We start from the raw sequence: 20,811 nt of genomic DNA, 5'->3' as shown, positions 1-20,811 counted from the left end.
GGTTTGAGGATTCTAATGTCATTAGGTACTGCTGCTTGTTGTTCTCAATGTGCAGGCGACAGTCAACACACACGCACACACACACACACACACACACACACACACACACACACACACACACACACACACACACACACACACACACACAGACAGACAAATACAGGCACGCACACACTGTTGATTAGTGGAATGTTGTTGTTCTTCTCTCAGACGGACTCTGTGCGCTACCTTCTCCAAACATGTCCTCCCAGTTGGTGTTTACATGTATATGTACACGTGTGTATGGATATGGGTGTGTTTGCGTGTTTGTATGTATATGTGTGTGTGTGTGTGTGTGGGTGAGGGGAGGGAGCACTCTAACAGAAAAGAACAAGCTAATGTCTTTACAACGTCCGGTATAAGGACCAGGACATGTTGTGTTCCTGACACTGCGTCCGAGGGCCAGGGACACATGGAGGCCTCGTCTCTAGGGCTGGGCCTTCTGCTGGCCTCATGAGACAGAGCCACACACACCACAGAGCTGTCCGGTTGCCGGGCAGAATTGGTTTGAATATTGTCATCCGCACGTTGGTCCAGCAACAGTTTGTACACACGTGCACTTGTTTTTTGTTAACTATTTTTGTCCCTCTGCCTCAGAAACCTGATTTTGGAAGCCCGGTTGTATCGGCCATGGACGGAGTCTGCGGATTCAAACTCGGCTGAAACTCTGCTCGGCTGTAATGTGGAGAGGGCTTCATTCTGTCCTGGTCGACCTCCGAAGAAAAAAGGATTGTGGGTAAGTGTAGCCAGCTCACAGAGGATTTTCTTGACGCCATACCTACCTTGAGACACAGAACGTCCTCTGAGCCTATCAGTGAAAAGGATTCAGAAAATCGCCATGCAGCTGTGATCAGGTAGAAGGTGAATTTGAGCACATTCACATATTAACATCCGGTACGTCTACCTGTGGTCTTGTCTTTACACGTTGAACTTGCTGCATCGACTCACAGATGTAGACGCCTGTTTGTTTTGGCCTTTAGCTGCAGCTTAGCATGTTAGCATGATGCAAAGTTGTGAAGCTAGGTGCTTCGCAGAGAGGAAGTTATATACTCTTTATTTAACCAGGTCTCATCGAGAATCGCGTCTCTGTTCCAGCAGTGACGAGGCTCAGTCAGCAGAGTTACAAAACATCCCCTAGTGACATACAACCAACACGCATTAACAGGCATGAGCAGCGACAATGTTCAGACTGTCCAGGTCTGCTTTAATCAGTTAAATGATTCATGCATGTGTGAGTAAACGTGCCTCACTATACTGACACTAGCAGGGTTAAACTCTGTTTAGGCCCTCGGGTGGTAGGGTTGAAGGTTCAAGTCCTTGGGGGAAGGGTGAAAGGGTGAACATCCCAGCAAAGCATTGGGTCAAATAAAAGGAAGGAAGTAAAAAAAAATCGAATTCAGGAGACGTGTTTGAAAAGTACTAACATTTCATTAGGAATTTTTATTTGAGTCAAATGTTGAAGTCAAGAGGAAGATGACAGCAAAAGTTGTGTAAACGAAGATGAAATCATTGATGAAACCGTAAAACGTTAACGACCAAACATAAACATCTTGACAGTTTGCTGTGGATAAGAGTGAACCCAAAGTCTGGGGTTACGCAACACAACCACTTACAAGAAACCGCTACCAGGAAACGTAAATCAGGAGTGTGTGTGTGTGTGTGTGTGTGTGTGTGTGTGTGTGTGTGTGTGTGTGTGCGTGTGCGTGTGTGTGTGTGTGTGTGAGAGAGAGGAAGTGTGAGATAGAGTGCTTGTGTGTACAGTACTTGCAGCGTCTGGAATACACACACACACACACACACACACACACACACACACACACACACACACACACACACACACACACACACACACACGTGGAGCGAAACGTAGCTGTGTCGTACCCATGCTTTAGCTTACGTAGCTGTGTCGTACCCATGCTTTTGCATGTGCTTAAGCTTACATAGCTGTAGCATGTGCTTTAGGATACACAATTTGTAGCCTACTTTATGGTACGCAATTCTAGCAGGTGCTTAAACATACGTAGCTGTAGCATACCAAGAGTAGCATATGTTACCAGGTTAGGTGTTTTTGAGGATAGCCAAAGTAGGCCTCTATCAAGGCCTGAAGCGCCGCCAAGTGATTCTAGTTCTAGAATATTGAATAATGTTTTGATGTATGACGACATTCAGACGTGTTCCCCCACTTATCTGAGTTATGTCTCTGTTATGAGTTTATGAGAGCAGCTATTTCTTGCTTAACAGTTAGGACATGCACTGTAACATGACAACTATGGATGTATGTGTGTGTGTGTGTGTGTGTGTGTGTGTGTGTGTGTGTGTGTGTGTGTGTGTGTGTGTGTGTGTGTGTGTGTGTGTGTGTGTTATTGGCAACAATGAAACAACAACAGTTATTTCAACGTGTTCCTGTCTCCGAACGTAAACACCACTCATAAGCTCTGAGTCAAACACGGTCTACGACACATGGCAGCTGCTTGACCCCAGCTTAGAGCGCCCCCCGGTGGTGGGGAGCGGGAGTGCAGCTACTGTCTGATATATGACGTTATCTATGATGATGTGGTGATGAGTTTGCCAACTCCAAGTGGATGCTAGTTTAGCTCTGATGTTGAATATTACAGACGTGTTTTTCCAGTTTGACGTGACATGGTGGGCTGGCATAGCCTATAATAAAAGATGATACAAGATGTAAGTAGGTTAATAAATCTTTTGAATGTATTTTGAAGTGATTTTGAATTTTGAAGGGAATCAAAATTTGCAAAAAAGCAGGGGGATGGAAACCCAGCTACTGTCGGTCGATAAAGTATAGACGAAATGTATCTCTGAAATAAATGAGAATGGATAATGGATAAATAACGTTGAAATTAAAACAATTGGCCTATCTTTAACCACAGCCTACATGGGGGGATTAATACATTCAAAAGATTTATTAACCTACTTACATCTTATATCATCTTTTATCATAGGCTATCGAATCAGTAAACGGTGATGGAAACACCAAAATTTGCATATAAATCCTCTAATTCTAAAAAAAGTTTTTCCGTTCGCTTGAGGTGGTTTTTGACTTATGCGAAGAGAGTAAATGCGCAAAATGGGAAATGGAAACACACTTTTCGAAACAGCTGTGACGTAGCGAACATTGAGGTCAAATCTCCTAACCTTTATGCCTCCATTCCTTTCCGGAAAACGTCATCGGGTCAAGGAGAGATGAAAAGTATGGAGGTAGATTTGTGTCTTTATTATGCAATCAAAAATAATAGGTTTGAGAGCAAAACTTTCCACACTGCAATCAAAAAATAGGTTTAAGAGCAAAACTTTCCACACTGCAATCAAAAAATAGATTTGAGAGCAAAACTATCGACACTGCAATCAAAAAATGTTTTATTGCAAGATAAATTAAAATAAAAAAAATATTAATGGGAATCCAAAAGTTTTGTTTGCAAACCCAAAAGTTTTGTTTGCAAATCCAAAAGTTTTGTTTGCGAATCCAAAAGTTTTGTTTGCGAATCAAAAAGTTTTGTTTGCGAAGCTTTGTTTGCCAAGCTGTCACTCCGATCGAGACTGGCCAATAGAGACGTGTCTTACATCTTTCGGCGTAGGTCCCGCCCACGAGATTCAGCTCAACAGCAAGCAAAGCTTTTGGTTTCGCAAGCAAAACTTTCGGATTCGCAAACAAAACTTTTGGATTTGCAAACAAAACTTTTGGGTTTGCAAACAAAACTTTTGGATTCCCATTAATATTTTTTTTATCACATTAATTTATCTTGCAATAAAACATTTTTTGATTGCAGTGTCGATAGTTTTGCTCTCAAATCTATTTTTTGATTGCAGTGTGGAAAGTTTTGCTCTTAAACCTATTTTTTGATTGCAGTGTGGAAAGTTTTGCTCTCAAACCTATTATTTTTGATTGCATAATAAAGACACAAATCTAGCTCCATAGAAAAGGTGCTTCCTTTCGAACATAGGAAAAGTCAGCACTGTTTAAAATGAATTCGACTCCACTCTTCCTAACCAAAGTCATTGCGCGACGGCGAGTGTTGCTGCCCTCCAGCGTCTCTTTTGTGAAACTAAAATTTTCCGAAGATTGACCAAAACAAGCGCTCTTTGATCCATGCTTTCTTGTATTGATTTCAATCTGGTTTTTGCCGACACTGAGAATCACTTAGGTCGGACTAGGCCAACGGGAATATTTTAGGCCACTTGAATTCCAATTCACATGTGAAAAAGAAGAGGCTAAACTTATGTTGATGTTGAAATTAACTGCCCCCTGTAGTCTTTCTTAAAAGTGAAGTTGGCATTTTTAGAGACCTTGGGATGAGATCGAAAAAATATGACTGGGTTTCAATCGTTTCAATGGAGAGAAAGTAATTATTTTCTGGTCGCAGCCTTTATACGCCCCGGATTAAACATATGTTGTTCGTGGATTTAAATGATAATTGTTCATGCAAAGAGAGTCCGAGAGGTTTGACGGTGTTCTAGAATCTACGGAGCCCCTCCAGGGTCACATAGTAGGAAGAAAACCGGACGTGTGAAACTGTTTTCAATTTGATCTGATTCAGAGCGTCATCTATACAGTATGAATGACTGAATGTATATAGGGTTATCATCTATACAGTATGAATGACTGAATGTAGGGTTTATCATCTATACAGTTTGAATGACTGAATGTAGGGTTTATCATCTATACAGTATGAATGACTGAATGTAGGGTTTATCATCTATACAGTTTGAATGACTGAATGTAGGGTTTATCATCTATACAGTATGAATGACTGAATGTAGGGTTTATCATCTATACAGTATGAATGACTGAATGTAGGGTTTATCATCTATAGTATACAGTATGAATGACTGAATGTAGGGTTTATCATATAGTATGAATGACTGAATGTAGGGTTTATCATCTATACAGTATGAATATATGAATGTAGGGTTTATCATCTATACAGTATGAATGACTGAATGTAGGGTTTATCATCTATACAGTATGAATGACTGAATGTAGGGTTTATCATCCATACAGTATGAATGACTGAATGTAGGGTTTATCATCTATACAGTTTGAATGACTGAATGTAGGGTTTACCATCTATACAGTATGAATGACTGAATGTAAGGTTTATCATCTATACAGTATGAATGACTGAATGTAAGGTTATTATCTATACAGTATGAATGACTGAATGTAGGGTTTATCATCTATACAGTATGAATGACTGAATGTAGGGTTTATCATCCATACAGTATGAATGACTGAATGTAGGGTTTATCATCTATACAGTATGAATGACTGAATGTAGGGTTTATCATACAGTATGAATGACTGAATGTAGGGTTTATCATCTATACAGTATGAATGACTGAATGTAGGGTTTATCATCCATACAATATGAATGACTGAATGTAGGGTTTATCATCCATACAGTATGAATGACTGAATGTAGGGTTTATCATCTATAAAGTATGAATGACTGAATGTAGGGTTTATCATCTATACAGTATGAATGACTGAATGTAGGGTTTATCATCTATACAGTATGAATGACTGAATGTAAGGTTTATCATCTATACAGTATGAATGACTGAATGTAGGGTTTATCATCTATACAGTATGAATGACTGAATGTAGGGTTTATCATCTATACAGTATGAATGACTGAATGTAGGGTTTATCATCTATACAGTATGAATGACTAAATGTAGGGTTTATCATCTATACAGTATGACTGAATGTAGGGTTATTATCTATACCGTATGAATGACTGAATGTAGTGTTTATCTTTTCAGATTTGACTACAGTTACGTTGTCTTTACCATCATGTCAGAGCCTTCTCGTGTGCTAGAGTCGATGGAGTCGCAGCATGACATTAGTCAAGCCACACAGCCCAGCTCGATCCCGCCGCTCAACTACCTAAGATGGACGTCTGGTACCGCCATCGCTAAGAGCAAGCAAAGGTCGATCAGCAAAGTAACAGCTCTTCTCTGTTTTGACATGAGAACCAGAGAATCAACCAACGAAGACACAAACCAAAAGGCATAAATATAACTGAGCAGAGTCACTGTTGATCCTTATCACCGGAAGTCCCGCCCCTCTCTGCCCATTGGCCAACCCATGAACTCAGGCGGAGAGCGAGAGACTGTGTGAGATAAGCTCAGCAGCTCACCAACACTCATATTTCCTGTCTTCAGAGAACATCTTGTATACCAACGTTCAAACTATCTTGTTTATAGGTCAGCTTTTGAATTCACACACTTTGTTGAGGGGTAATATCTGGGGTAACAGAGATACAATTATCATGAAGACATTTAGTTGCAGCTTATTCTACCAGTTATTGTACTTTAAACATGGTCAATGTTCACGTTATCCTGTCATGTTGACTAATAACGGCTGATCAATAATCCATATACACTCGAGACAATCCACCTCTGACCGATGTTGGCCGCGTACATTGTGGCCCATCGTGCATCCCTAACTTCTAGTCTCTAAGTTTGATGAATCCTCCTGTTTATGAAGTTATCCCGGATCTAAATAAAGACATAACGGTTGTTCAATAGAATAATAGAAAGTCGAACTCTACTTCAAATTATGCTTTTTACGATCGAGTCCAAGCTGTAGATCAATCCAAAGCAAAGGGACTACTTCTATAAAACACGTTGATAATGGGACTATAGGGACGTTCTACTGGGCCAATATGAACTGAACTGTTGATTGGATGTCATGTCAATGAGAGAGGGAGAAGGGAAGCTATATATGGTATTTAAACATTGTGAAGGGAGGTTATTGGCTATTGCAGAGAATATCTAAAAGGAGGAAGCTACATGTGAAGACTATTACTGTAGTCTTTCACAATCAGCCAATCAGCCCTCCCCCTGTCCAAGTGGCGTTAATAACCAGACACAGAGAGGCAGCTACGGAGCAGATGAAGATGAATCCAAGGACCCTCTCTGTGCTCCTGCTGCTAGCTGGTAAGCTGTAATGCTTCTTCTGTTTACTACTGGGAACGTGTCCGTACACAAACTGGATCAAGCCGGCCTGTGGGCTCAACCTAGAGCTCTTTTTAGAGTCTAATGCGACCTCAACTCTACCACTAGACACAGACAAAGAAGGACACTTTGATCAGTTTATCGTTCCATATGTTATCATAATAATAATAATAATATTGATGATAATAATAATGCATTGTTTTCCTGATGGGCCTCACCCCAAGAGCTTTCATAACATAAAAGAAAAAAAAATTGATACATAAAGTGTGAAATTAGATACGATATTATATAATTCATTGTGCTTTATGATATGATATCAAATATTATATAATATGATATAAACCGGGCTCCCTGTTGTGACCCCGACTGTCTGCTTCCTCCAGGGCCGCTGGGGGCGGACCCTGACTGGCACGTGGAGTACCCTGACTCCTTCTGCGTGGTGGAGGGCTCCACCGCCACCATCCCCTGCAGCTTCACCCACCCCAAGGTGCACGAAAAGACCGGCGCGGTGGTGGAGCGGGTGGTCTGGTGCCACAGTAACAAGTACTGCTCCATAGGCAACGTGTACGACAGCAACGTCCGGGCCGACAGCAGGTTCCGGTACCTTGGGGACCGCGTCAGGAACTGCACCTTAAAGATCATCAAGACGGTGAAACGGGACGCTGCAAGGTACCGCTTCCGCTTCGAGACCAACGTCGATAAGTACACCGGACTTAGAGGAGTCAGAGTCAACGTCACTAGTAAGTGTTACTTCTAGTGCTGTTACTATTTAGTTTTACATAGGGTCAGTGTTACCTCTAATACTGTCCCATTATAATAGGACTATAGGAAGACACCAGACTTGGTTCTCATTGGGGAGGGATTAGTAGCTTCCTGTAGTCAACCTTGAGCAAGATGTCCTCACCCACCTGCTCCTCATGAGATGTTTCTGGATGTCCTGGAAGACGCTTTGGATCAAATGCATTTTATGATTCCTTGTATCTGCAAACCGACAGTGGTAAATAGTCAATGATAAGTGATGACCACTTCAACTGAAGGGTATATGCTGTCAATCTGTCCAGTTGTAAAGAACGTCCGTCTCACTGTGTCTTCAACAGATGGAGAGGATGTGAAGGTCAGAAGCTCCGTCACTGACCATGTGGTGAAAGAGGGCGGTCAGGTCACACTCACCTGTACCTCAGCCTGCTCCTTCCACCAATTGGACGTCCACTGGTACAGAAAAGGCCACGCCCTATCAGAGAAAGGCCCCGCCCTCCACCTCAGCTCTCTGACCAATGACGACACAGGGAATTACACCTGCTCTCTGGACTCTAGCAGACAGAAAACCTCTGCACCTTGGAGTCTGATCGTGGTGGTAGATGAAGGTGAGCCCCTCTGTGTTCACTAATGCACATGAGGGTGGTCCCTCATCTAATGTAATATAGTGTATGATAGTCTAACATTATCTATTCTAATAAAATCTATGATCGTCTAACATTATCTAATGTATTATAGTCTGACATTATCTTATCTAATATAGTCTATTATAGTCTAACATGATCTATTTGAATCTAATTGTATCTAAACTAAAGTCATTTCATAGGTAATCTAATGTAATTGTTCCTGAATTGATGTCATCTAATCTAATCGAACTGTACCTAATGCGCTATCTAACTGGGGTCGGCAACCCTAGGCACCACTGGCACGGGGCAGCATAATCATTGGCACACTTGGATGATGGAAAAAACATATTCCAAGTGTGATAATAAAAAAAAAAAATATATATATATATATTTTTTTTTATTAAAAAAATTCACAGCACAATGCGGCAGCATAATCATAACTACCGATTTTTTTTGCACTTTATTCTATTTTAGGGCATTTCCCCCCAGTGCAAATATGTTTAAATTAGTTGCAGAAAGCAGAGTTCTGAATGGGATCAATTAATAGTTTTTAAAACTATGTTGTGAGTAATACAGAAGAAAATATTCAAAATATTGTTTCAAGTGGCCTGTATGCATCGCCTTCACATGGTTTTGCAAAGCTGTACATATCTTAAAGATATTGATGTGGATGGTTCCAACATTCTCATATATTGTCGTTTTCTACATTTCTCACAGTGCAAATATGTTTTTGAATGAGTTTCTGAAAATTGTGTTTTAAGATGGGACATACAGTTTATAATTATAATTTGTAAGCCCATGTTGCAAATATAACAATCAAAAAAACATTTAAAATGTTGATGCATGATTGTGGACTATATGGAAATAGTACCATTCCAGGTCTTCTGGGAATGTTTTTGGTCGCTGTGTCATAATTCAGCTTAATTTTTAATATATTTTTGCTTGAGGCGCACTCATTAACGAGAAAATGTCAAACTGGCACTGCATGTTGAAAAGGTTGCTGACCCCTGTTAAATAATGTAATGTAATCTTAATGTTATTAACAAAGTGATCTAAACTGATCTGATTGTATCTGACATAAATGCGTTGTTTTACAGGAAAACACAATGTGACAGTGACTGATAAAGAGAAGTCTCACCGGCTCCTGACGGGGTCGGTGGTGTCGGTGGTGTTGGCTGTGGTCCTTCTCCTCCTGGCTGGGCTGGTCTTCGCTAAAAGGTACTCAAATCAAATCTGAGAAGAGGTCAAAATAGGACGTTGAAGATGACTTGTGAGAGATGATATTTTTGGAAAGATTGGTGTTGTATTATTGGACAAAATTGTAATGTCTTTTTTTTATTATTAAATAGGAGACAAGCACAAAAGAAGGCATCAGACGTGATTCAAAAACTGGTGAGTACTTCCTGTTAGTTTCAACTGTGTGTCCGTGTGTGTGTGTGTGTGTGTGTGTGTGTGTGTGTGTGTGTTGATGTTTGTCTGAGGACACACGTGTTTGTGTGAGTGTGTCTGTCTGACCACCTGTCTGTCTGTCTAGGAGGTGGACTGTAAACAGGAAGCGGTGGGAGCTTCAGAGGAAGTCAGTTATTCAACTGTCCACTTCAAACGCAATTCCTCGAGGTAAGGTCTCCTGTGATGATGTAATCTTCTGACGTTAAAGAAGAGGGTAGCGATGTTATTGTTCATCACTAAAATGACGCGATGATGTCATCTTTTATCCGTGAAACAGATCAGTACTTGTTCATTGATGAAACCAGTGCCAACACTTACTCCATTTAAACATTCCTAATGAACCGTTTCTAAAGCTTAACAGACGATAATGGTCCGGGCGATCAAACCATCGTCTCCCTTCGCTTTACCTCCCGTACAATAGCGTTTAAAAAAATAACTTGGTCGTATCAAATCTGCCAAAGAGCATTTAGCATGTGGGTAGAAAAGTGTTTTTAAACACCCTGTTTTAACTCAAGTTTGAACACTATGGGAATTTAAATAAATCATGACATGAGTTGTTTTGAGTTGTTATCCCCACGGCAGCCTCTTTTTAACACGCACACACGCACGCGCACGCACACGCACACACACACTCACACACAGTGGCATTCAAGAGCACCTGAACTGGAATTCAGGGAGAGTCTGCGTAGACTAGCAAAAACGTAGGGTTTTAAATCTGTTTTTCAAAATCAGTTTCTTATTTGAGTAACTGTCAGAATGGCATTGATGACTATTTTGAGATCAAGATAGACATACTTAGATGTTTAAAACAAAAACATTTTAACTGGTTCACTAGTTCAGTGGCACTTAAAGCCTACTAGGGAAATGATGAAGGGAATCTGAGGTTTGCTGGTCTGCTTCTGGGTGACAGGTCAGCCCCTGGACCGGAACATGAGATCGTCTACAGCGAGGTCGTTCGCTGAACCAAACTCAAGCAGTGACTCCTCTTCCTCCTCCAGTGATGATGATATTGTGACTGACATCATCATGTCTGTTGTCCGTCATATAATTATTGGTCGAGTCTTGTTCTTTTCAGTTTCTAATTCTGCTTGTAACCTTTCTGATTTCAGAGTTTTATAAATTTGAGTTTTCTTTCTTTAATGTGTGTTGTTGTTTATTCTGAATATACTCAAGGTTGTCTAAATAACGGTGAGGTTTGTAAAGACTGGTTCTTATCCATTCTGGTCCTATTGACTAGGCTGTGTTTTAAAAAAAAACTTTGCAATTTAGCTTCTTGATGGCAAGGCGGCTCAGTCTTTCATGAGCCTTTTCTTCTTCTGTTAGCTTAGTATCTATACAATCATATCTTTACATTCTATGGGTCATGCAGGCTTGCAATACGATCTGTCATGTTCTTATCATCGATGGTTGCTGTGTTAAAGTGAAGTCATTTTAAATACTGATAAAGTTAGTGGGGGGCTGATAATCACCCTCACCACTGTGGAGCTAATATAAGAAGGGGGAAGTATAATTCACTGACACTCAGCAGGAACTTTGTCTGCTGCCATGTGTGTCGAAGCCCTCTCTGCTCTGAATACTATTATTAAGATAGCAGAAGTCAGATAGAATTGAATGAAAGTCTTTTTGTGAAGCGTCTGTGTAAAAATACAGGTATTATAGGTATGCATAACCCAATTTAAACATAGAATAAGCTTTTTGGGAACTGTATTAAACCTTTCAAGTAGGCTATTCAACTATAAAAGTTTAATTATTACCTTATTCTGAGCATACAGTGTATTTTCATTTGGATGCAGCTGTTAGTTAGCCAAATGATTTCTCAATGCAAATTAAACCAGCTAATAGGCCAACTGAAATAAAACCATGCCAATCTCTAGGTGTAGCGGATGATATGTGATGATGTGGGACTATTTTAATTCCAAACGATGAACATACAAACATACTGCCTTGAACAAAGCAGTCAGGCTACTGCTTCTTTGTTTTGAGCCAAAGAGAAAAAAAACAAAAACAACGTTGTTTTCTTTTTTATATGAATTTCCGTTAATCGCGCGATAAAAACATTAAGCCGTTAAAATTGGTTTGCGTTGACGCCGTTAATAACGCGTTTAACTGACAGCCCTAATATATGCATATGTATATATACAGGGCCGTGCAGCGACCCTTTGAGGGGCAGGGGCTCAAATTCAAAAAAGGGCACATGCAAAAACCACTACTGTCAGAGACACTGAGACAGAGTAGACATGAAACGGATTTTCCATGTCCAGTGGCGGCTGGTGATCAAAAATGTTGGTTTGGCACAGTAATAGACTGGGGGTCTGTTACTGTGGGGGGTCTGTACCGGGATGACGTGCCCGGTACAAATTTGGCACCCGGTACAAATATGGTGTGACAGCGCCCTGGCGCCCTCTATTGACCCACCGCCACTGGCCATGTCATGTGGCCACGTAGTTACTACAGAGTAGCCTATACAGATTCAATATAACAATGTATGCTTTCCCTTTGCAATTTCAAAAGGTTTCCCAGATAGGTGTGCTGGTAGGCAATAGAAAATAAACCGAGTGGTAGCCACTTTCACAGTCAGTTAAAACGATGCTTGTTGAAAAGCTTTTGCTGGCAAACATAGGCCTATACTTCAAAATGACGCTACAAAACGAGAACTGTTACAGTTTATTTAGCATTATCAACTTAATGGTTTTGGAAACAACTGTCTGTGTCTGACTCTGTAGTGATCTTACCCTGCATTGTACCGTCTCTTAAAACAACAAGCGCATCGCGCAGGCAGGCAAAGGTGAAAAGTCACGTTGATAGCCTATGACGTCACCCAGCGGCAGCTGCGCACTGAGCGCCGGTAAACGAGGCTACAAAGTATAAACTTTACTTCTAGATTATTACTTTTAGACATTTTTATTCTCGAATAATTGATTCACATGTTAATGTTTAATTGTTCATGTGTAATTTTACAAAGCATTGAAAATTTAAATGACCACTCAAAAGGGCACTTTGGTCCTTCAGAGGGAAAAGGGCAGGGGCTCGGGCACCCATAGCCCCCCCCTCTGCACGTGCCTGTGTGTGTGTGTGTGTGTGTGTGTGTGTGTGTGTGTGTGTGTGTGTGTGTGTGTGTGTGTGTGTGTGTGTGTGTGTGTGTATATATGTGTATATATATATATATATATATATATATATATATATATATATATATATATATATATATATATATATATATATGTGTGTGTGCATATATATATATATATATATATATATATATATATATATATGTGTGTATATATACACATATTGTTTTTACTATTCACTTATTTACTGCAATTCATGATATGAATCAATAAAAAAAAGATGTGTCGGCATCGATTAATTCTCTCTGGCCCTCTACCCGATAAGGGTAATGATGAGCGTTATAGTAGATTATTGTCTCTAAATCGCTGGCTGGCCCTATATAGCTCAGAGCAGGGCTTTGGTTTCATAGATAACTGGCCCTCCCTGTGGGGTCGCCCTGGTGTGCTCATGAGAGACGGCCTACACCCTACTGGGTTAGGCGCCTCAATTATGTCAAAAAACATAGACAGATGTCTTAGTCAGCCGTGACTCATCCACTCACAGCACGCTGGGCTGCAGGAGTTTAGTAAACCTGCTAGCAACATGATAGTCTACGTTGCAGAGTCTAGAACAGAGTCTAGAACAGCAGATGGGTTAGCTGAACCAGGATCTATTGCACCAATTGTTTCAGAGCTGAGTGTTAACCAGACTCCCTCTGTAACTAACGCTGTACCTATATGTACGGTGGTGCAAAACTGCATGTCAAACGGCATGTCAAACCGCATGTTAAATCGCATGTCAAATCGCATGGTAAATTGCATGATGCATGACGCAACGCATGAAATTAACGCTGTACCTATGTGTACAAATCGCATGTGAAATCGCATGGTAAATTGCATGATGCATGACGCAACGCATGAAATTAACGCTGTACCTATGTGTACAGTCGTGCAAAATCGCATGTTAAATTGCATGACAGAGCTGAGTGTTAACCACACTCCCTCTGAAATTAACGCTGTACCTAGTACAGGCGTGCAAAATCGCATGGCAAATTGCATGATAAACCGCACGTCAAATCAATTACTAACAACTAACCGGCCTCCCCCTGAAATTAACACTGTACCTATATGTACGGTGGTGCGGCCCCGCTCTGTCTCGAGGTGTAAAACCCGCAGGCGAGGGCCGCGACCAGTATGTCCAACTCTGGCGATCCCACTGATCGCCTCAGAGCTGAGTGTTAACCAGACTCCCTCTGAAAATAACCCTGTACCTATATGTACGGTGGTGCGGCCTCGCGCTGTCTCGAGGTGTAAAACCCGCAGACGAGGGCCGCAACCAGTATGTCGAAACCGCGGTATCCCCTTGACCGCTTCAGAGCTGAGTGTTAACCAGACTCCCTCTGAAAATAATAAAAGGGAAGTACTCAGAATAGGGTTCATGAACATAAGGTCGCTTTCATCGAAGGCGCTCTTGGTCCATGATTTAATTATTGATAAAAAGATCGACATACTGGGGCTTTCTGAAACCTGGTTAAAACCAGATGAGTTTCCAGCCTTAAACGAAGCTACTCCACCCCATTACGTCAGCACCCAAGTATCTAGAGAAGTTAAGAAAGGTGGTGGAGTAGCCCTGATATCTAATTCTAAGCTTAATTTAAAGCCGAAGAATAGATATATTTTCAGATCCTTTGAGGTGCTAGCGCTCTGCACCTCAGCTCCTCGAGAAGCAAAACGAGTTCCAGACTCTTTTGTTTTAGCTGTAGTATACCGTCCTCCAGGACCGTATTCAGTTTTTCTGGATGAGTTTTCTGACTTTGCAGCTGATTTGGCTACATATTCAGACAATATTTTGCTTATTGGGGATTTTAACATTCACGTGAATAACCCGTCTGATGCCCTCACAAGGGCTTTTCTGTCCATTACAGATACGCTTGGCTTCAAACAGCTCGTCCAGCAACCAACCCACATCGGTGGAAACACGTTGGATCTCGTTCAGACCCGCGGTGTTGACATTTCGCAGCTAGTGGTCTCTTCCTACACCTCAGCTTTATCAGACCACTTTTTGCTCACCTTCCAGGTGGTGGTATCCTGCCCCTGCGACGATCAGCAAGCTACTTTCAGCTGTCGCCGCATCACACCTGCAACCATTACAGCTATGGAAGATAAGTTATCTGGTTCACTTGCACCTCTCTGTAACTATAGTGGTTCTGTGGAGTGCCTTACTGATGACCTCAACATTGCCTTGTCTGTTGCCATTGATTCAGTTGCTCCGTACGTAACTAAAAAACGAACATTGAAAAAACCAGCTCCTTGGTTTGATGCAGAAACTCGCATTTTGAAGCGAAATTGCAGGATCCTTGAACGCAAATGGCGCTCGACTAAACTTGAGGTCTTTCATCTTGCATGGCATAATAGTCTGATCACCTATAAGGGTGCGTTGACTATCGCCAGGAACGCCTACTTTTCTAGTATCATTAATTTGAATAGAAATAATCCTAAGTTTCTTTTTGACACGGTGAGGAGTCTCACTCAGAAACAGAATCAGACCGTAGGCTCCTCGATCTCGGCAGGTGAATTTATGGATTTCTTTGAGAATAAGATTCAATCAATTAGAGAGGAAATTGATGCTTACCGGGCGGCTAATCCTACACATCCTGTGGGGCAGGATGGGGTTCTGCCAAATAGGATGGTGAATTCCGACGCAACTCTTTTGGAGTTTAAGGCGATTTCCTTGGTGGAACTTGAAAGGGTGATAAAGGCCTCAAAGCCAACAATTTGTATGTTGGATCCGCTCCCTTCTAGGGTTCTTAAGGATCTTTTTCCAACGGTGGGGCCTGTTATCCTCTTGCTTATGAATCTTTCGTTTTCAACAGGAATTGTTCCTTCCAATTTCAAGGCTGCGGTGTTAAAACCGCTACTTAAAAAGCCTGGCCTAGATCCTGAATTAGTGAGGAACTATCGGCCTATATCGAATCTGCCCTTCTTGTCTAAGGTACAGGAAAGGATTGTAGCAAAGCAAATTGTTGACTATTTGACGAGGAATAATCTCTTCGAACCTTTCCAGTCGGGGTTCAGGAATTTCCACTCAACTGAAACTGCTATTACAAGAGTTGTAAATGACATCCTTCTTGCTTTGGATAAAAATACAAGCACAATGCTTGTGATGTTGGATCTGAGCGCTGCGTTTGATACGATTGACCATAGCACTCTTCTCCACCGTCTTGAACACTATGTTGGTTTCGGGGGTACGGCTCTTGGTTGGCTTGAATCGTACCTCACAGATAGAACCCAATTTGTGCTTCATGAGGGTGCAGAATCGAAGCATTGTAAGTTGCGCTTTGGCGTACCACAAGGGTCGGTTCTTGGTCCATTGCTTTTTGCAATTTATATGCTTCCCCTCGGTGACGTTATCCGCGGTTTCGGAATTAGTTTCCATTGCTATGCGGAAGACACCCAGCTCTACATTCCTGTAGATTCCGGGGATTCTGCCCAGATTCAAAAGGTTGAGTCTTGTTTGGCTGCTGTGAAGGGCTGGATGTCACAAAACTTCCTACAGCTTAATTCTGGGAAGACAGAGCTGATGATTATCGGCTCGAAGCGGGACCGGGAAAAGTTTGAGGATGTCTCTCTGTGGTTGGATGGCTTCGCCATCCCACAGAGTGCATCCGTCAGAAATCTTGGTGTCTTGTTTGACCCTCAATTATGCTTTGATCAGCATATAAGAAGTATAACTAGAATTGCCTTTTTCCATTTGAGAAACATTGCAAGAATCAGATCAATGTTATCTGTAGTGGATGCAGAGACACTGATTCATGCGTTTGTCTCGTCAAGACTGGACTATTGCAATGCATTGTTCTCGGGATTACCGAACTCTACTATTAAGAGTCTACAGCTGGTACACAATGCGGCAGCTAGATTGCTGACCAGAACGAGAAAGTTTGATCATATTACACCTATTCTCGCCTCTTTACATTGGCTACCAATAACTTTCAGATCAGACTTTAAGGTGCTATTGCTGACCTATAAAGCCTTGCATGGACTATCTCCATTGTACCTGAAGGACCTGATTATTCCTTATAGTCCTTCTCGGTCTCTCCGGTCTTCGGGAGCCGGCCTTCTTTCATTGCCGAAGGTTAAAAAGAAATCGGCTGGACAGAGAGCGTTTGCCTATCGAGCCCCCTTTCTATGGAATAGGCTGCCATCAGCGATCAGGGAAGCTGACTCTGTGGAGCTATTCAAAGGGAAGCTCAAAACGCACCTCTACAATCTTGCATTTGGAGTGTGAAAACAACAGATGCGTAGTGAAGACTACTCTGTCTGCTTGTGCTTTTCTTATTACATTATACATTCCCACTATGTACTTTTCCGTTCTAATTCACTTTTCTGTCAGTTGTAGCGTGCTGCGGGTGCTGGACTGGATGCCTGGACTCTCCTCATGGATAACCGGCCAGAACCCCATCACCATTTTAATATGATGTACATGTATTTACCTGTATGCCAATTGTGGCACCCATTGCACTCCTGACCATCCCTGGAAGAAGGGATCCCCTACACTGCGTTTCTTCTCAAGATTTCTTCCTTGCTGATTCAAGGGAGTTTTTTCTTGCCCGTGTGGGGGCATGGGTAAAGGGGGGTGTCACAAATATTTGGCCTGTTAAAGCCCTTTGAGACTGTAATGGTGATTAAGGGCTATATAAATAAAATTGAATTGAATTGAATTGAATTGAATAAACTCAGAACATGCCAACAGCTTGTCCGCTCTTTCCTCCGTGTTGTCCTAAAGTCTCCACCACGGTTTCCTGAGCTGCATGAGGAGGCTCCAATCGCTCAGAGAAAGGAGTACAGATGTACTCCTCCCCACCGACGCAGGGAGGAGAACCAAACGGTTGGATCAAACCGGCAGGAGCAATCTGACTAATCAAAGATTAAGATGACAAAAAACATGTGAGGGGATCTTAATCAAACACAAACAAAGAACACACCTTTGGGTAGCTTAATGTATGATTCATTAAGAATAACTAAAGTGAAGTCACTCTGCAGGACATTTTGAGGCAGACCGGTTAGTGGAGACCAGAAAGGGCGAGACTAGGCTGAGAGCAGCTGCTGTTCCCACCATCCCTGTGCATCGTCCTCAAACACAGGAGGGCCCTTACACCACCATGCACCCCTGGACCTGTAACCATGGAGACCATATCCTGACCACAGCTGTATTGTTAAAGGTGACACAGGTATAATTAGAATGAACTCTGAATAATTAAGGAAATGTTTCTTATTTGGAAAATTAAAGAATATCATTTTGATATTTTAAAAGGAACAGTGCCATGTCTTCTACTTTCTTCAGCTCTAAAGATTGAGGAAAGGAGGGATGAGGAGACGAAGAGAAGGGAATGTGAGGCTAAAGTGAGTGTACAGAAAGAGGGGACAGGTTTCAGTGTCCCCTAGGAAGGACTTATTGACCTTCAAGAAGGGATAGCTTTAAAAACAGCTCCCCATCACATCAGTGGAGGTCCTTGAGCTCCCCATCTTTCAGTTGAGGTCTAAGATGAAGGTTGGTCCTGCTCTAACTTTATTCAGTAAGGCAACAAGTGCTGGGTTGATGGAGGATCACCAAAAGGTCATCACGTTTCTTCAGGACATTCCGGGAATTGCTAATTGAACTAGCAGATTGCCTTGGGCGACAAATGTGTTGAGAGCGCCCTCTAGTGGCGCCCTTAATTCCCACAAATCATAGAATTCGAACAACTAGCAAAATAATTAATGTTTATTAAATACGATCATCCTAGGGCGCCCTCAGCCACACATTTAGTTGTCAACCAGATTATCAACCAATTGCTGATTTTTGTAAATCATTAACCAAGGGGGGGGGGGGGGCAGACATCAAGCGCTCAGCTGCTGCAGCAGCTCTCCATGAAGGTACTCCACACACCTTCCTCAAACGTTCCTCCCTGGATCTGAAGCTACACATCTAGTGTCGTTAAGCTCAGCAGTGAGCCAAACACGTTTGTTCAAGTCCACATTTGGTCCCTTCTATTAAATACGTACCTATCTGATCAACCTCACTGCTCAGCTTCCCTCTACAGCCACATATGTATGGCAAGCCGAATTGTCATTTATTAACTCAGTTTGACTATCCGGAATTTACATTGCAGATATCTGCAATTCAGTTTCGCCTAGTCAAAACTAACATTTCGGATATCCGCAACTACATTCCTCCTATCCGCAATTGTCATTTCAGATATCCACAAAGACATTCCTCCTAGGCGAAATGACGTCATTTTCGCCATTCATGTCTATGGGGTTTCTCATTGCGGATATCTACAATTCAGTTGCGGATATCCACTTTGTGAATTACGGATATCTGCAACTGAATTGTAGATATCTGTAATTCCAGTTTGAGATATCTACAATTTGATTCTGACTAGTCATAATTCCAGTTCAAGATATCTTTAATTCACCTCAATTCAAGATATCTACATGTCCCTTTTCAGATATCTTAAATTAAGTTTTGACTAAGCGAAATGAAGTTGTAGATATCTCTAACTGGAGTTACGACTAGTCAAAATGACGTTGTAGATATCTCTAACTGGAGTTACGACTAGGCGAAATGACGTTGTAGATATCTCTAACTGGAGTTACGACTAGGCGAAATGACGTGGTAGATATCTAATGTCAAGTTATAGATATCTTGAAAGGAATTTTGATTAGAGATATCTACAATTGTAGATATCTTTAACTTTCATTCTGCCTAGGCGAAACTGAATTAAAGATATCTTGAATTCGAGTTTTGACTAGGCGAAATGACGTTTCAGATATCTGTAATGACGTTTCAGATATCTGTAATGACAAATTATAGGACTGTTTACTTTAGGCGGGAGCGGAGCAGCTCTCTCTCCACACATCCCCTGTGTGTGGGCTTGTTCAATTTCATGGCATTTTCTCGTGATCTTTTCGATCACAGCCAACGCCATGACTGCTCCTTTATGGCAAGCCGAATTGACATGTATTAACTACGTTTGACTATCCGGAATTTACATTGCAGATATCTGCAATTCAGTTTCGCCTAGTCAAAACTAACATTTCGGATATCCGCAACTACATTCCTCCTATCCGCAATTGTCATTTCAGATATCCACAAAGACATTCCTCCTAGGCGAAATGACGTCATTTTCGCCATTCATGTCTATGGGGTTTCTCATTGCGGATATCTACAATTCAGTTGCGGATATCCACTTTGTGAATTACGGATATCTGCAACTGAATTGTAGATATCTGTAATTCCAGTTTGAGATATCTACAATTTGATTCTGACTAGTCATAATTCCAGTTCAAGATATCTTTAATTCACCTCAATTCAAGATATCTACATGTCCCTTTTCAGATATCTTAAATTAAGTTTTGACTAGGCGAAATTAAGTTGTAGATATCTCTAACTGGAGTTACGACTAGGCGAAATGACGTTGTAGATATCTCTAACTGGAGTTACGACTAGGCGAAATGACGTTGTAGATATCTAATATCAAGTTATAGATATCTTGAAAGGAATTTTGATTAGAGATATCTACAATTGTAGATATCTTTAACTTTCATTCTGCCTAGGCGAAACTGAATTAAAGATATCTTGAATTCGAGTTTTGACTAGGCTAAATGACGTTTCAGATATCTCTAATGACAAATTATAGGACCGTTTACTTTAGGCGGGAGCGGAGCAGCTCTCTCTCCACACATCCCCCGTGTGTGGGCTTGTTCAATTTCATGGCATTTTCTCGTGATCTTTTCGATCACAGCCAACGCCATGACTGCTCCTTTCTTATTCCATTCGGAAATGAACCCACTTCTTCTTTGATTATGGCGGCAAGGGGAAATGACGTATTTCTGGATATCTAAAACGTAATGCCCAACACTCAAATGACGTTTGA

General features: G+C 41.5%; 1 protein-coding gene across 3 annotated transcripts; it reads left to right on the top strand.

Annotated features, from left to right (window-relative positions):
* The first annotated feature begins 367 nt into the window (after nucleotides 1-367).
* On the top strand, nucleotides 368-15,729 carry LOC115545523 (sialic acid-binding Ig-like lectin 15). Of its 3 annotated transcripts, XM_030358803.1 has the most exons (9): nucleotides 368-544; nucleotides 637-775; nucleotides 6,913-6,999; nucleotides 7,401-7,757; nucleotides 8,115-8,381; nucleotides 9,497-9,617; nucleotides 9,749-9,791; nucleotides 9,934-10,016; nucleotides 14,973-15,729. In XM_030358803.1, exons 3-9 carry the CDS (start codon nucleotides 6,954-6,956, stop codon nucleotides 15,172-15,174), a joined length of 1,119 nt encoding a protein of 372 aa, XP_030214663.1. In that variant the 5' UTR covers nucleotides 368-544; nucleotides 637-775; nucleotides 6,913-6,953; the 3' UTR covers nucleotides 15,175-15,729. The 3 variants fall into 3 exon arrangements, with proteins under 3 accessions (XP_030214663.1, XP_030214665.1, XP_030214664.1); XM_030358805.1 differs by lacking the exons at nucleotides 9,749-9,791; nucleotides 9,934-10,016; nucleotides 14,973-15,729 and adding an exon at nucleotides 10,759-11,612 and having other exon boundaries at nucleotides 376-544; XM_030358804.1 differs by lacking the exons at nucleotides 368-544; nucleotides 637-775; nucleotides 14,973-15,729 and adding an exon at nucleotides 10,759-11,612.
* Nucleotides 15,730-20,811: the final 5,082 nt, after the last annotated feature.

Source organism: Gadus morhua, chromosome 6, assembly GCF_902167405.1.
Source record: "Gadus morhua chromosome 6, gadMor3.0, whole genome shotgun sequence".
Taxonomy (NCBI): domain Eukaryota; kingdom Metazoa; phylum Chordata; class Actinopteri; order Gadiformes; family Gadidae; genus Gadus; species Gadus morhua.
The sequence above is the reverse complement of the archived record's forward strand: the minus strand, read 5'-3'. Positions and strand labels throughout refer to the sequence as shown.

Coding starts and splice junctions, on each gene's coding strand:
- LOC115545523 (XM_030358803.1), top strand. CDS start 6,954: ATGAAGATGAATCCAAGGACCCTCTCTGTGCTCCTGCTGCTAGCTG. Junction 7,758..8,114: donor AGTCAGAGTCAACGTCACTA/GTAAGTGTTACT, acceptor TGTCTTCAACAG/ATGGAGAGGATGTGAAGGTC. Junction 8,382..9,496: donor GATCGTGGTGGTAGATGAAG/GTGAGCCCCTCT, acceptor GTTGTTTTACAG/GAAAACACAATGTGACAGTG.